The 13,933-nt window shown below is 39.0% G+C and overlaps 1 protein-coding gene across 14 annotated transcripts in view; it reads left to right on the top strand.

Annotated features, from left to right (window-relative positions):
• Positions 1 to 13,933, top strand: part of RALGAPA1 (Ral GTPase activating protein catalytic subunit alpha 1) — a 302,589-nt gene that overhangs the window by 131,325 nt on the left and 157,331 nt on the right. For 5 of the 14 annotated variants that reach the window (XM_089680237.1, XM_089680239.1, XM_089680233.1 and 2 more), the window contains 4 exons: positions 3,450 to 3,571; positions 5,546 to 5,762; positions 8,609 to 8,785; positions 13,060 to 13,200. In XM_089680237.1, coding sequence (XP_089536363.1) covers positions 3,450 to 3,571; positions 5,546 to 5,762; positions 8,609 to 8,785; positions 13,060 to 13,200 — 657 coding nt within the window. The remainder of the gene's footprint in view (positions 1 to 3,449; positions 3,572 to 5,545; positions 5,763 to 8,608; positions 8,786 to 13,059; positions 13,201 to 13,933) is intronic. The other 9 variants (XM_089680242.1, XM_089680244.1, XM_089680240.1 and 6 more) reach the window with 3 other exon arrangements.

The raw sequence follows: 13,933 nt of genomic DNA, 5'->3' as shown, positions 1-13,933 counted from the left end.
TAGCAAGGAAATTTCATGGATGGACTTAATGCACAGGTGGCAACCTATCACAGTACCACGCTTGAATTCACTGAGCTCCTGAGAGCGACCCATTCTTTCACAAATGTTTGCAGAAGCAGTCTGCATGCCTAGGTGCTTGATTTTATACACCTGTGGCCATGGAGGTGATTGGACCACCTGAATCCAATGAATTGGAGGGGTGTCCCAATACTTTTGGCAATATAGTATACTTTCCACACCAGCACTTCTCCAACAGAGAAAACACTGGCATTCAATAAGTCAGTATGTCACCATCTTAACTAGAACATACCTATGGTATGCTGCACAGCTGGCCTGATCACATTTCCATATTTGGTGTGAATTATGCTGTTGATTGTTGCCAGAAGGTAGATGTGTTTCCATTGCATTTGTAACACACAGAAAAATGCATACACATAAGTATAGGCATACTTATTAGACTTCTGAGTTTCTTTTAGATGTTTGAAAATTTTTTGGCCTCTAAATGCCCCTCTATGTTAGCCGATGTGGCAATGTACACATAGGCGTTTACAGGAGTACTAGAAAAGGAGAGGCTGATATAAAAAACCTCAGTTGCGTGTTCAGGAGAGGAGTGTTTGAGCAGAAACAAAAGTTTGACTAAACGCCTTTAAACACACTTTTTTTTAAGCTGCTTTTCTCCTACCCGAGAAAAGGCTTCAGAGAAGTTGGGCAAATGCCCAGTGTGTGTGAGACCTTAAAGTGTCACTAAACCCACAACAGTAAAATCAGTCTGTATATGCAGTAAAGCATGCTTGTTATACTCACTGTGGAACCTTAGGGATTAATCCTCTGCCTTGTGTAAAAAGGCTGTTTGATCCTGTCTTCTCTGTTCCTCCCCTTTTTCTATTTACCCCAATCCATCTGCTGATAGAACAGAGCCTTGGGGGCAAGCTGCACATGCTGAGTTTGGTGTGTATTGCTAGAGAGGTTTATTTTTTTCTTGGGAGAGGTCATGTGATCAGCACAACGCCAATCAGCACTGTCCAGACAAGGGTGTCAGGGGTCATGCAGCCTCATAGGACAGTAGCAGAGAATGAAAACTTCTACAAACTTTAACCAGTGCTCTGCTGGACACTGATAGAAGTCACAAGACTGCTCTAACTGCTGATGAGAAAAGGTATTTAGCAGTTTACATTTACTAAAATAATTGCATTTCCGTGTCCTGTGGGAAACCAGATATAGTGAATGGAACTAAACCCAGGAGAGTTTAGTAACACTTTAAAGCAGAACTAAACCCATCGATTTAACAGCTGTCCAAAATAGTTATGTTCAAGGCATGCCTTCAGTAATAACTGTTACAGTTACTCATGCCATTTTCGAGTAAGGGGGGACCACTAATCCAGAACTGCAGGTGCAACCCTGGATACGGTCCCCTACAGTCCCCACATGCTTATATTGAAAACACTCACGCTTAGTGTTAACGTATACCAACAAAAAAAAATATGCTAACAAAAAGATATCTATAATAAAGTGACCAAAATAAGTTACTTTCAATAAGACATCCAAATATCCATTGCCATAAATAAAAGTCCTTCAAGTTGAATAAAACGCTGTTATTTCAACATAAATCCAATATATATAACTTGTGAATAAAGTGCTTTTGTGCAGAAACTTATATAGTGTCATCAATCCATAGAATAATCATGAATTGTGCCTAAACTATGGGCATTCTTCTGTGCCTTTAGGAAAGCACACATAGAACACTCACCAAATGTAAAAAGAAGTCAAATAGCACTTTTCCATCAGTGTATCATGCAAATGATGGTCCCTTTAGGTGATGGCCACTGAGTCCTTCCTCTTTAATATCTTTGCAATGCCTCAATCCCTTCAGGTGTCCTCTGTACAACCATCAGAGAGAGAGTAAGGATAACTGCATATAGTGTAGTATTTTTATTTTAAACTCTTTGGGATGTAGTATTGCTTTTACATTCACAACAAAAGTACATGCAAATAGAATTGAAACCAGGAACACCGGTTTGCGTTCCAAACAGCAGAAGTGACGCCACCAGAAACCGAACCCTACGTGTTTCGCCATCAGGAGAAAGTCCTCACGTGCTGACATCACTCCTCCACTTCTGGATCCTGAGTGGACTCCACCGCGGGACAGGCAATAGGAAGAGTCCACATTATGCATACAGTGATATGGACACCTTAGAAGGACCCTGCCTCATGTGAACAGTACAGGAGAAAAGGACTCGAGTAGGGTGATGCATATGACCATAGCTTTAGGTAAGTAATCAGAGTCAGCGATCAGTTAGATTGGTTAATATTTGGCCCAAGATCGGCTATAAACTTGTATGAAGACAACATAAGATGGTGCTTTATTAGAAAAGCTTCATCTGTGCCCCTCTCTGATTAAGGTTTGCTTTGTAACCTGGGTCTTACCTGCTAATTTCATTGCTAATTCATGCTAACCGAATATCAGATGTACAGTGAGCGTGCCTCAGTGTACACTGGCTACAGGAAAGTATAGACCCATACAGCCTACTGGTAAAGTAAATATTTGGAGAAAAGGACTAAAGCTGCTGTCTGATGAAGAGGGAACAATTTAGCCCCCGAAGCACGTTGGCTTGTTACCTTTGGACTTCATAATGAAATAAATGCTCTTGGGCTCCTAAACCTTTAGTGTCGCACACTTGCTTTCCCCTATACCTTGCAGTATTCTCCTGAGACCCTTTTGTGTCAGAGAGCTGCATACTGAACTCTGCAATGTGGACCTATCTTCACACTGAGAATTGAAGCCACATTTGCCAAGAGTTTTAAATCGGAGAGGGGAACAGAAGAATTCTAGTTCATAATGACAATGACAACTGTAGTGTCTGCATGTAGGCGGGAATTTTATTTACGTATAATATATAGCATATACACACTGTATATACATATTTCACATGCTTGATTTTTACAAAATCTAGGGGAAAAAACAGACCTTCCACCATGATTGTACCATTTTACTTTTTTGCAGATATTTTTCATAAATATATCAACCTTTTTGTGTTTTTTATGTTACATTTTATATGGGTTATTCAAAAACTAGAAATTGTGAAAATGTAGATTAGGAAAATGGCAGAAGACAATACAAAGTGCCTACCCCTACTATTCTTTGAGGAATTCCCTTTCCTGGCAAATGGATATCTACCCTTTCTCTACCCTGCCAGCTCTGCTTCAAGGAATGACAATGCTTTAGAATTTTTCCCAAATTTGACTAACTGCTTATTAATGAATCCATAGACAGTTCTGCACTAATTCCCAAAACAGCTACAACAGTGGTGAAACCCCTTCCTTAACAGCATGCTTCACCCCTGTATAGACTATTCCCTGGTTGTGTCCCAATAAGTCCTTGTCTGTTTGCTTACCATTTAACCAGAGTTAAAGCATACCCTGAATTACTTACTTTTCTATTTTCTTTGTAGCTAACAAGGAAGATTTGACTTCGCAGTTAAATGCCCTTAACAGTGAGATCAACTCAAGTGCCAATATCCCAGATCTAATGGATGAATTTATTGCAGAACGGTTGAGGTCAGGCACTGGTCCAGTAAGTATCTGATGATTGCAGGTTTTTTAATGTAGTCATTTTGTGATATTGTGGAGTCCAGAAAACTGTTTAAGGCAAACATGTATCAGATTGTCTATCTTAAAATAAAACGAACATGGAAAAAATTTGAAAAAAGTGTACACTCCTTGAGGGCAGGTACTGATGTGAATGTAAAATATATGTGGAAAGCGCTGTATAAATAGATGGTGCTATATAAATATCTATAATAGACAATAAATAGTTTTTTCAGGTTACAGTAGCAGAAGACCCAGGGATATGTTTATTGAACTTAGTGGATGAGGCTACTTTACCAGAAAATACATGTGTCCCTATTACTTGAGTGTTATTTTAAGCCCATAAATTATTTGTTCAAGAATGGTTATCCCTCTATTACCCTACCTTGGAGGAACTGAAAACACAAATCATACTTTATCTAAAGAAAAAATTATTTACCAACACCCAAATACATTTTGAAAAAATGAGGAATAGGTGCTTTGCTACCCCGCATTTAGCTTCAACTTAATTAATTCAATAAATAGATTATTGTCTTAAAGAAAGGTAGACTGTCCTATATTGGAGGGTATCTGGGAATTCATGGTGATCAGCCAGCTATTATATTGTTTGTGGCTGTATTAAATCTAGGTAGGGTTTATAAGGCAAGGCACTGAATGTGTATTTTTTTTCTTTTTGTTCTTGTTTTAGTGTTTGGTTTATTTCTAAGTTATATTCTGGGTATAGTCATTTTTTTCAGTAGTGATATATTGGATTTGTTCTAATATAAGAATAGTTTATGATGTTAGTTGGATAATTATATTTCTAAAAGGTTTATAAATATATTGAAATGTACCTGTAATTGTAAACAGTCTAAAAATGAATATATATTTTTGAAAAAAAAAAATGGATAATAACTAAGTGCAATGCATATTGTCTGCTCAGCTTTGTAAAGAAAGTGAAATGTGTAAAATTGCATTATGACTCCCCTTATTCCATGATGCTGTGGCTTTAAGAATGCTGAGTTGATAAGCCCAGACCTACTGGTCTGCAAGTCATATGATGATAGTGATTTTGCAATTTTCTTTATTATGTTTGACACAGAAAAAAACTCTGTAAATTATTTTTCAGTTTTATCCCGGTCATTTTGACATCATTATTTTAAACTTTGGTCTATAACTTTGGAAATTTAAAGAAGTTTTTTTTTTTTAAATCATACTTACCTAGGTGGATGCAGCATCAATCCCCCGTCGGCTCTAAGGCTGAGAATTGAGCGATCAGACACCGCAGATCGCAGTGTTCTCCCTGCTGCTCTGAGCAGAGAGCTGTCTGCTCTGCCCCCCCCCCCCCCAGAACTCACTGGAGCGATGGGCTGTGGAGGGGCTGGGAGCCGCTGGCTCAGGCTCCCAGCAGCTCACTAAGAGGGTTATCCATGATGTAGCTGTCCAGGCTCCTGGGTGGATCTCGACCATATAGTTGTGATCTTTCCCCAGCCTGGACCTTCTCTGTGACATTGGTCGGCTGAAAACAGTTCATAGCAGTGCAGAACTAACTCGCGATAGATTTGCGGTAGATTGTTTTGCATTAGATTTGGGTGACAAGATTCTCCTAATGAACCAACCTAAAATGGCGTAAATGGCTGCAATCTCAAGTTTCTTCATCCTAATAGTTTTTTTTTTCTTTACATCCCTTGAATGTGCAACATATAGTCAGCCTGAAAGGTCTTAAGGGTGTAATAGACAGAATGATCATCAATGAAAACACCTTGAATTGTGGCCATTCACATTTATACAGAAACTGTTAATTCCATTAGAAAGAGTTTCAGTTGAGATTATATTACCTGGTTTTAGGGTAATGGTGAAAATGTGTTCTTCATCTTGGAAGTATATTTATTTAATCAATATGTTTGTACCCATTCAAGTATATGATGTCCATTTAACTGATGACTACGAGTTTCACCCTCTTTTCTTTTTCTCCTCCCAGACACTTACACGCAGAGGTAGCAGCCCTGGTAGTCTAGAAGTTCCAAAGGATTTGCCAGACTCACTAAATAAACATTGTCAGATGCGTCCAGTGGATGATCCTGGGGTTCCATCAGAGTGGACTTCTCCAGCTAGTGCTGCCAGTAGTGATTTGCTTAGCTCAGACAGCCACTCGGACTCTTTTAATGCCTTCCAGTATGATGGGAGGAAATTTGAAGGTGAGCTGTCAGGTAAATCTAACTAATTTTAAAATGCTCCCTTTTTCTTTTTAACACCTAAAAGATGTACAGGATATCCACTTGAAGACCAGGCCTTTTTTTGACACTTTTTGTTTACAAGTAAAGATCAGTGTTTTTTGCTAGAAAATTACTTGGAACCCCCAAACATTATACATTTTTTTAGCAGAGGTCCTACAGAATAATATGGTGGGTTTTGCAGTTTATGTATATACACAGTATTTTGCACAGTGGTTTTTTGAATGCAGACTTTTTGGAAAAATATACTTTAATGAATTTTAAATGCAATCATAATATAATACCCAGTTTTTTGGTAAAATATTAAAGGTGGTGTTATGCTGAATAAATAGAAAACGAACATGTCACGCTTTTTTGATCTCTCTTTTATAGCTGTTACAAGGAATGTAAACATCCCTTGTGACAGCAGTAAGCAGTGACAGGTACTATTTATTTAGAGATTGGGGGTCTATTAGATCCCTGATCTCTCCTCTGCCCTAAAAACATCTGATCACACCAAGACCGATGTGTTCAGATGCTTTCCCTAATTAAAAATGGCGCCGTTTACTTTCAGGAAACTGGAAGTGATGAATATGCTCGTCACTTCTGGTTTTCTATACCATAGAAATAATTGGGGGCATTCCGGTCCTTGGTGAACTCTGTGGTAAGTCGGTGAAAATGCCAGCATTCATTATGGGCTTGCCGGTGGGATGGTAGAGCCTAGAGAGGCACCGGGCATTGTCTTGGTACAACCACTTAGCTGTGGCTCAGCTATGAGGAAAGATTAGAGGAACTGAATTTATTCTCTTGAGAAGAGGAGATTAAGGTGGGATATGATCAACATGTATAAATACATCAGTGGTTCATATAGTGAACTCGGTGTAGAGTTATTCACCCTGAGGTCAACACAGAGGACAAGGGGGCACGCTTTACATCTGGAGGAAAAGAGATTTAATCTCCAAACACGGAAAGGTTTCTTCACAGTAAGAGCTGTGAAAATGTGGAATAGACTCCCTCAAGACTTGGTTCTGGCCAGCTCAGTGGATTGCTTTAAAAAGGCCTGGATTCTTTCATAGATACACAGAATATAACTGGATACTAACATTTATAGGTAAAGTTGATCATCCAGGGAATATCCGATTGCCTTTCGGGAGATCGGGAAGGATTTTTATTCCCCTGCAGGAGCAAATTAGATCATGCGTAGCTGTTTTTTTTGCCTTCCTCTGGATCAATTGTGGGTATAGGTATAATAAATATATATATATATATATATATATATATATTATATATTTTGTTTTGGGTTGAACTGGATGGACTTTTGTCTTTTTTCAGCTAGACTAACTATGTAACTTAAAGCCAAATCGTGTACATGTACGTGATTTGGCATCAAGTGGATATACTTACCTATTTTCAGGCTGCTCCAGTCTGCTCACATGATCTGACTCCTCTGTGTCAGCCAGCAGCAGCTGCAAGGGAGAGAAGGGACCACCAACAACAGATAGTTGGTGTCACCACTCCAGGTATTACGAGCCATTGTTGTGCACTCTCTCCTTGCCCATGTAGCCACCACTAACTTATACAGGGGAGATCATGTGACCAGAGAAGAGTGGCCTAAAAATAGCTAAATATATATATTTTTCTTCCACAGGTTAGACAGCAAAGGTGTTAGAAGGGAGAAGGGAGCATTTTTTGGATTAAATGGGATCAAGCCTTAAACTCCACTTTGAATGTTTCCATTTTGCAATATCAAGCAGGTGATATATAAATATAATAACGTTTGAATATATTTAAACCTTCCTCCTGAAAAAGCAAGAATGGTGGATTCCCAAAAACAAAATCAACACATTTCTGTTCAAACTTTCTTCTGGTCACACTTGAAGCTTGGACTGAAAAATATCATGAGAGTGCTGATCCAGGCAGGGAATAGGTTTCTTGGAATTACTATGAATGTGTGTTGCATAATACATCAGCCATGTGGCAGGTTGAAAAATGTATCAATGCTTACCAATTCTTAGATGTGATGGCTGCATTCATCTTTTCTTAGGCTTTCTTTCTTCTATTTTCATCTGGTGATCCAGCCCTTAAGTATGTTGTTTTTGAAAAGTACAAGCTCTCCAGCAGAATGTACCAGTTACAGAGATGAGATAAACCATTTAACACTAGCAGGGGTGCTTGCTATGATAAGCTTTTATTTATTTAGGTAAAACCTTTATCCCACAAGGAAAAAAAAATGTTTTCTGTAACTGCCTAAAAATATTAGCTGGAATTTGGCTTCAAATTGTTAGTGTTCCTAAATCTGCTAGTACAACTAGCACTCCCCTCCCCACAGACAGGCAGTGCTGCTGTCCAAACGTGTCCCCTTTGCACCTTCATCCAGAGTGGGGGCACTCTTAATACAGGAGTTGTGTTACTGTCCATATAACCAGATGAAAACAGTCAAATGTCTAAGAAAAGAAAACTAAGGTAGCCACCACATCTAATGATTGGTAAGCTGCAATATATTACATTTTTGGTTTAATACGGCTTCAGATTTAGTAGGTATTATATGCTATGTCTGCATACATTGTATTGCTAATGTACTTTGGTAGTTAAGTATATAAAATATTTTCAGACTATAGCTGGCATAGTTGTTATGTTTGTATCCATTTAGTGTACAGGTCTAAACATCCAAAGCAAGGGGAGTGTTATGATCAGTGAAAATCTTGATGGATTTCTTCCTATTCTGTTATAGTTAAAGCTCAGGGACCTGCAGACAACAGGAGACTAGAAATCTTGGACGCTTCCAGAAGAGGACTAACTACAGCAGCTAATATCATGTTTTTGCCTTTTAGCAGGCTTTCCATTTGGGAACGAGTCTGCAGTCCCTGGCACTGTAGAGGCAGATTCTGGCTCTGTGCAGCTTAGTGTAGAAGAGCAGGAAGTGGTCAGTCTTACTGCGCTTCACATTGACTCTGAAAACTGCAGCCTAAACCAACAGGTCCTGTGTGCCGAAATGTTGGTCCCAGCAGGTATGCTCACATTACAGTTGCTCATTTCTTCATGTTGTACATATCTCTAAACATTTAGAATTTTCATGTTATATCTGTATTATTTTTAACCAGCATGCGTTGGTCAAAAGACTTTACATCAGTTGTTAATCTGTACTTTTTTGCAGCACGTCATGTCAAAGAATGTGAAACAAAAAAACAAAACACATTTAATTAAAGTGCTACTAAACTCACAACAATAAACTCAATCTATACATGCAGTAAATCATGCTTTTTATACTCGCTGTGAAACTAAAGGGGTTAATCCTCTGCATTGTGTACAAAGGATGTTTAAGCCTGTCTTTTGTGATCCTCCCCTTCTACTGTCCTTGACTCATCTCCTGATAGAACAGAGCTTTGGGAGCAAGCTGCACATGCTCGGTTTGGTGTGTATTGCTGGAGAGTTTTTTTGTTCTTGGGAGAGGGCATGTGATCAGCACAGGGCCAATCAGCACTGGCTGTACAGAGGGTCAGGGGTCCTGCAGTCTCACAGGCTAGTGAGAGGAGAATGAAAACTCCTCCTACAAGCTTTAACCAGTGCTCTTCTATACACTGATAGAAGTCACAAGACTGTTCTAACTGCTGTGAAGAAAAGGTATTTAGTAGGGATGCACCAATAGCATTTTTTTATTGAATGTGATTCCTGTCCAAATCGCATGCGGTTTCCCCAATGCTCCTGTGTGAACCCAGGCATGCATTAAAGCGAATCACACCACAAAGTATCGGTTAAGGTATTGGGAGTATTTTCATGAGTACAAGTACCAATATCGGTATCGGTGCATTCCTAGTATTTAGCAGTTTATATTTACCAAAATAGTTGCATTGCCATGTTTTGTGTACTGTGGGAGTTATGTCTTGAGGAACCCCTCATAAATTATTACATCTGGAGCTCACAATACATTAGGATCATTAGTACATTAATTATATAAAAAGAAGGGAAGAAAAGTGTCGCTTACCTAGGGTATTTGACATCCAGAGCAGATCAATTTGTAATGTCCTCTTTTATACAAAACAAAATATCTAATTAATTTTCATTAATTTAATAATATAAAACACAAACAAAGAAGCGAGCGCTAAAACACAAGCTGCTATAGCACCAAAATGGCAACCAAAAACCTCCAATAACAATATAATAGGTGCAGCACTAAAAGAACTTAAACCACTAATAAAATACTGGTATCATTCAAGAAACAATACGCAATTGAAAAGTGCAAATATAGTGCAAATATGGTAAAGTGCTGATAAACCAATTATTAATAAATATATGAGTAGTAAATCAATGTCCAAATAGAGTGACAATAAAGTGGTGATAGTAGACGACTATCAAAACCAGTAACACAAAGGTGACAAATCAATGTCCATAAAGGTGACAGAATAAGTGGAGATCCAGGTAAGTATGATCTCAAATTGGTGTTACACGTGCTAAAATCGATAATTCGGTGATGTGCCAGGAATGTGGTAAGATTACGCACTCACCAGATGCGTAATTATAATACGCATGTATAGATACACAATGTGGTCAGCCGGAGGTCCCTTTAAGGATGCACACAGCCTGGTCTGGAATTCCCCTTCACGGAGGACAGCTGCGGTACTGCAGATGACCCAGAGAAAGGGGATTCCAGACCAGGCTGTGTGCATCCTTGAAGGGACCTCCAGCTGACCACATTGTGTATCTATACAGGCGTATTATTAGCTTTTTTTCTGCCAGAAAACTTCAATCACAAATGCAAACCAGAAGGTTTTTTTCTTCTGCCTCTAAACTGTAAGCTTAAAATATGCCTCTAAACGCCCTACAGTGCATGGTAAGATATGGTAACATTGAGATGTTTTTACAGGCAAAACGCTAATATCCTCTAGAAGTAGCATTTTTTTTAAGCCAGTATGCATGGATCCTAAGATTAAACTTCTCAAATTTCAGTGAGTGGCCATGTGTCGTCTTAAGTTTCCTGAATAGTCTCCTCACTATGCAGGAATCCACTTTGAGGTGTTTGTATAGCTGTATTGTATCTCCTCTCAAGCGAGAGGGAGAATAAGTTTAATGATTGTAGTCATTCCTCATAACTGAGGTCCTCCAGTCCTCTTATTAAGTGTTCTTGCATGGCAGACCACTTACTGTTATCTCACATATATATATTCTTATTATTATAGCCAAATTTACCACCCTAACTCCTCCCACAGTTTTTGCACTACATAGACAGTAATATACCGAAACGTGCGGATTGTTCCCGATTGGTGTGCTATTACTTTGTGGAATGTTTCGCCGAATGGTTCACAAAATATTGGCGTTTTTGTGGTGAAAAACTAGAGTGGGAGCTGACAAAAGCTAGAGTGGGAGCTGAAAAATCAGGACATAATTTCTAAACTGCCATCACTCCCTCATTTTCAAGCCCACCTACACAAATCTTCTATCAAAACGTTCAGCTATCCCTGCTGCCACTAAACATGTCCACGGCTAAGGCATAGTCCTTATAGTTTTCACAATATGACCATTTGTTTGCAACTCACACCGCACATTGACATTCATTGAAACTCCACTCTAGCCACCTCAAATTTGAAGGGCAATTTCTAAACTGCGACTGTGCCTTCATTTTTAATATTTCAGAGACATACTATGCATCAAAATGTAGGTCTGGGTCTTGTAATTCTCACAATATAAAGCTCTTCGGTGTAGGATTTATATTTTTTAAACTACAACCGTTTGAAGATGGCAACCGCCAGTGAAGTGAGCAAGTTAGAGCAGTTTGTTTTTAACCGCTCTTCTGTGCCCTTGCTGTAGAGTGAGTTGCCATAGGAACCCAGGTGTGTGAGCAGGCAGCAGAGTGACAAAAGCTAGAGTGTGAGTTGTAGACTACTGGTGGACGCAAGAACACTTCACACAATTTCCCCAGAAATTGTAGCTTTTCTAGTTAGCTTTGCTGCCCTTTTATGGACTCCCTCCACTTCTAGCACATCCTTCCTGAGGACTGGTGACCAGAACTGAACTGCATACTCAAGATGTGGCTAAACTACAGTTTTGAACAGTGGTAGAATTATGGTTTTATCTCTTGAGTAAATACCCTTTTTATGCATGCTAATATTCTACTTGCTTTGCTTGTTGCAGCTTGGCATTGAATGCCATTGCTGAGCCTGTGATCTACTATGACCCTCAGATCTTGTTCCATTCTGGATTCCCCCACAGGTTCTCCCCCTAGCAAGTAACTTGTGTTTATATTTCTAGCGCCCAAGTGCATTATTTTACATTTTTCAACTTTAAACCTCATTTGCCATGTAGTTGCATACTCCTTTATTTTATTGAGATCTTCTTGTAAACTTTCTATCTCCTTCTCTGAAGTTATAGCCTTGCTTAGCTTTGTATCATCAGCAAACACTGCAATTGAGCTATTTTTACCAACCTCTATATCATTTATGAATAAGTTAAATAGAATTGGTCTTGGGTCAGAGCGTTAGGGGCACCCCACTTACCACTCCAGCCCATTCAGAATACACACTATTTGTCACCACCTTTGGACATGCCCCTGTAACCAGTTTCTACCCAGGTACATACCCTATGGTCCATGCTAACAGATCTTAAATGTACATTATGCATTTATGGGGAACTGTAGTGAATGCAAAATCCAGATACACCACATCCACAGGCCTTGCTTTGACTAGATGGCAGCTGACTTCCTTGCAGAATGTTAACAGATTGGTCTGGCAAGAACGATGTTTCCCAAATCCACTCTTATTACTACAAATAATACTGTTTTCATGAGCAAATTCTTGGATATAGTCCCTTATCTCCTCCAATAGTTTACACACTATTGATGTTAGACTGACTTTCCAGGTATATGTCATAGAGAGATTTGGATGCAGATATGGATATGCACACTGTATATAGGGGGTAGAGAGCATTTCTGCTAGATTAACATGCATTTTCTTGTACTTACAGGGGACAGGGCTTTAAAACATGGGGACATGTTCCTATACTTCTTTTAGCCCTGACATATGTTTAACTGACTGGCTTCCACATTAATTTTTTTTTTAATCTATTATTGTGCCTAGAAATGTATTAAATATGTAACAGCTTCATTTGATTTTGCTAGCTTTTGTTTACATCAAACATGACTGGACATGTCTGTACTGTATATCCAATACTTACTGCAAAAGCCAAACTTTAATTGCACCACATTTAGTAATTTCAGCTACTTAATATACTGCCAAAACAATCTCCTGCTTTATGTATTCCAATTAGATAATCTCTTGAATTATTTTTTAAGCAGGCTCTGAAAATGCCTCTCCTGCAGTGTCTGCCCACGGCTCGCGTTCCCAGACGCCGTCTCCAGCTGCTTTGACGACTGAGCAGACAGAGTTACATGAAAAGCTGCAACATTCGGTCCTACAAACACCGGATGACATAGGTAACTGAAGACTACTTTTTATGCATAGATATTCGGGTCTTTGGACAAATAGTCTTCATGTACAGTATAAACATGGGTTAAATGCACAGTTAACAACAGTGTAACATATTGCCATTGGATGAATGCAGGTTTTGAGACTTTGGTAAAATAAAGGATTGCATATACTTAAAGTATAATTAAAGTTAAAACATATTTTAGCTTTAGAGTATGGAATGGGTAGAGCCATTGCTGGGGTTTTATTGCTGTCTGTTCCCCTCTGGGTAGATTTAGGCTGGCCGTAAGATCAAAAATCCTCCAGTTCTGCAGGGGCTGACCTAATTTCTATCAATCTATGGCTGCTTCCATACGAGAGGAATCAACCCTAATGATCAACTCCTCTCAGAAGAGAATGTTGGAAAATCAGTGTTTGATCAGCACATGCAGCCAATCGACTGCAGCTCTGATCAGTGTATTTTGACAGCTAAGATGTCCCGCTGTTAGAATATAATAGCGCAGTGGGGAAGATTTCCCCATCCACCTCGAATGTGTGGATGGGTGAATCTGTTGTGATATTTTTTTATTTTTTTTTTAGCAGCTGCCTGGCTGATCAAGAAATGAATCCTGTATGGTCAGTTTTACTCTCTGTCATTGTCCTGGTGACCATTGTCATAGGAACAAAAAAAACTATAAGAAAACCATATATTTACAGTTTCTAAAAAAGGTCTTCCAACAGGGACCAGAGACATCTGTCCAA

This window comes from Staurois parvus, unplaced genomic scaffold, assembly GCF_062004578.1.
Source record: "Staurois parvus isolate SC_StPar_1 unplaced genomic scaffold, SC_StPar_1.0 ptg000237l, whole genome shotgun sequence".
Lineage (NCBI taxonomy): Eukaryota > Metazoa > Chordata > Amphibia > Anura > Ranidae > Staurois > Staurois parvus.
Note: the sequence above shows the minus strand (reverse complement) of the source record. Positions and strands in the feature narration are given on the sequence as shown.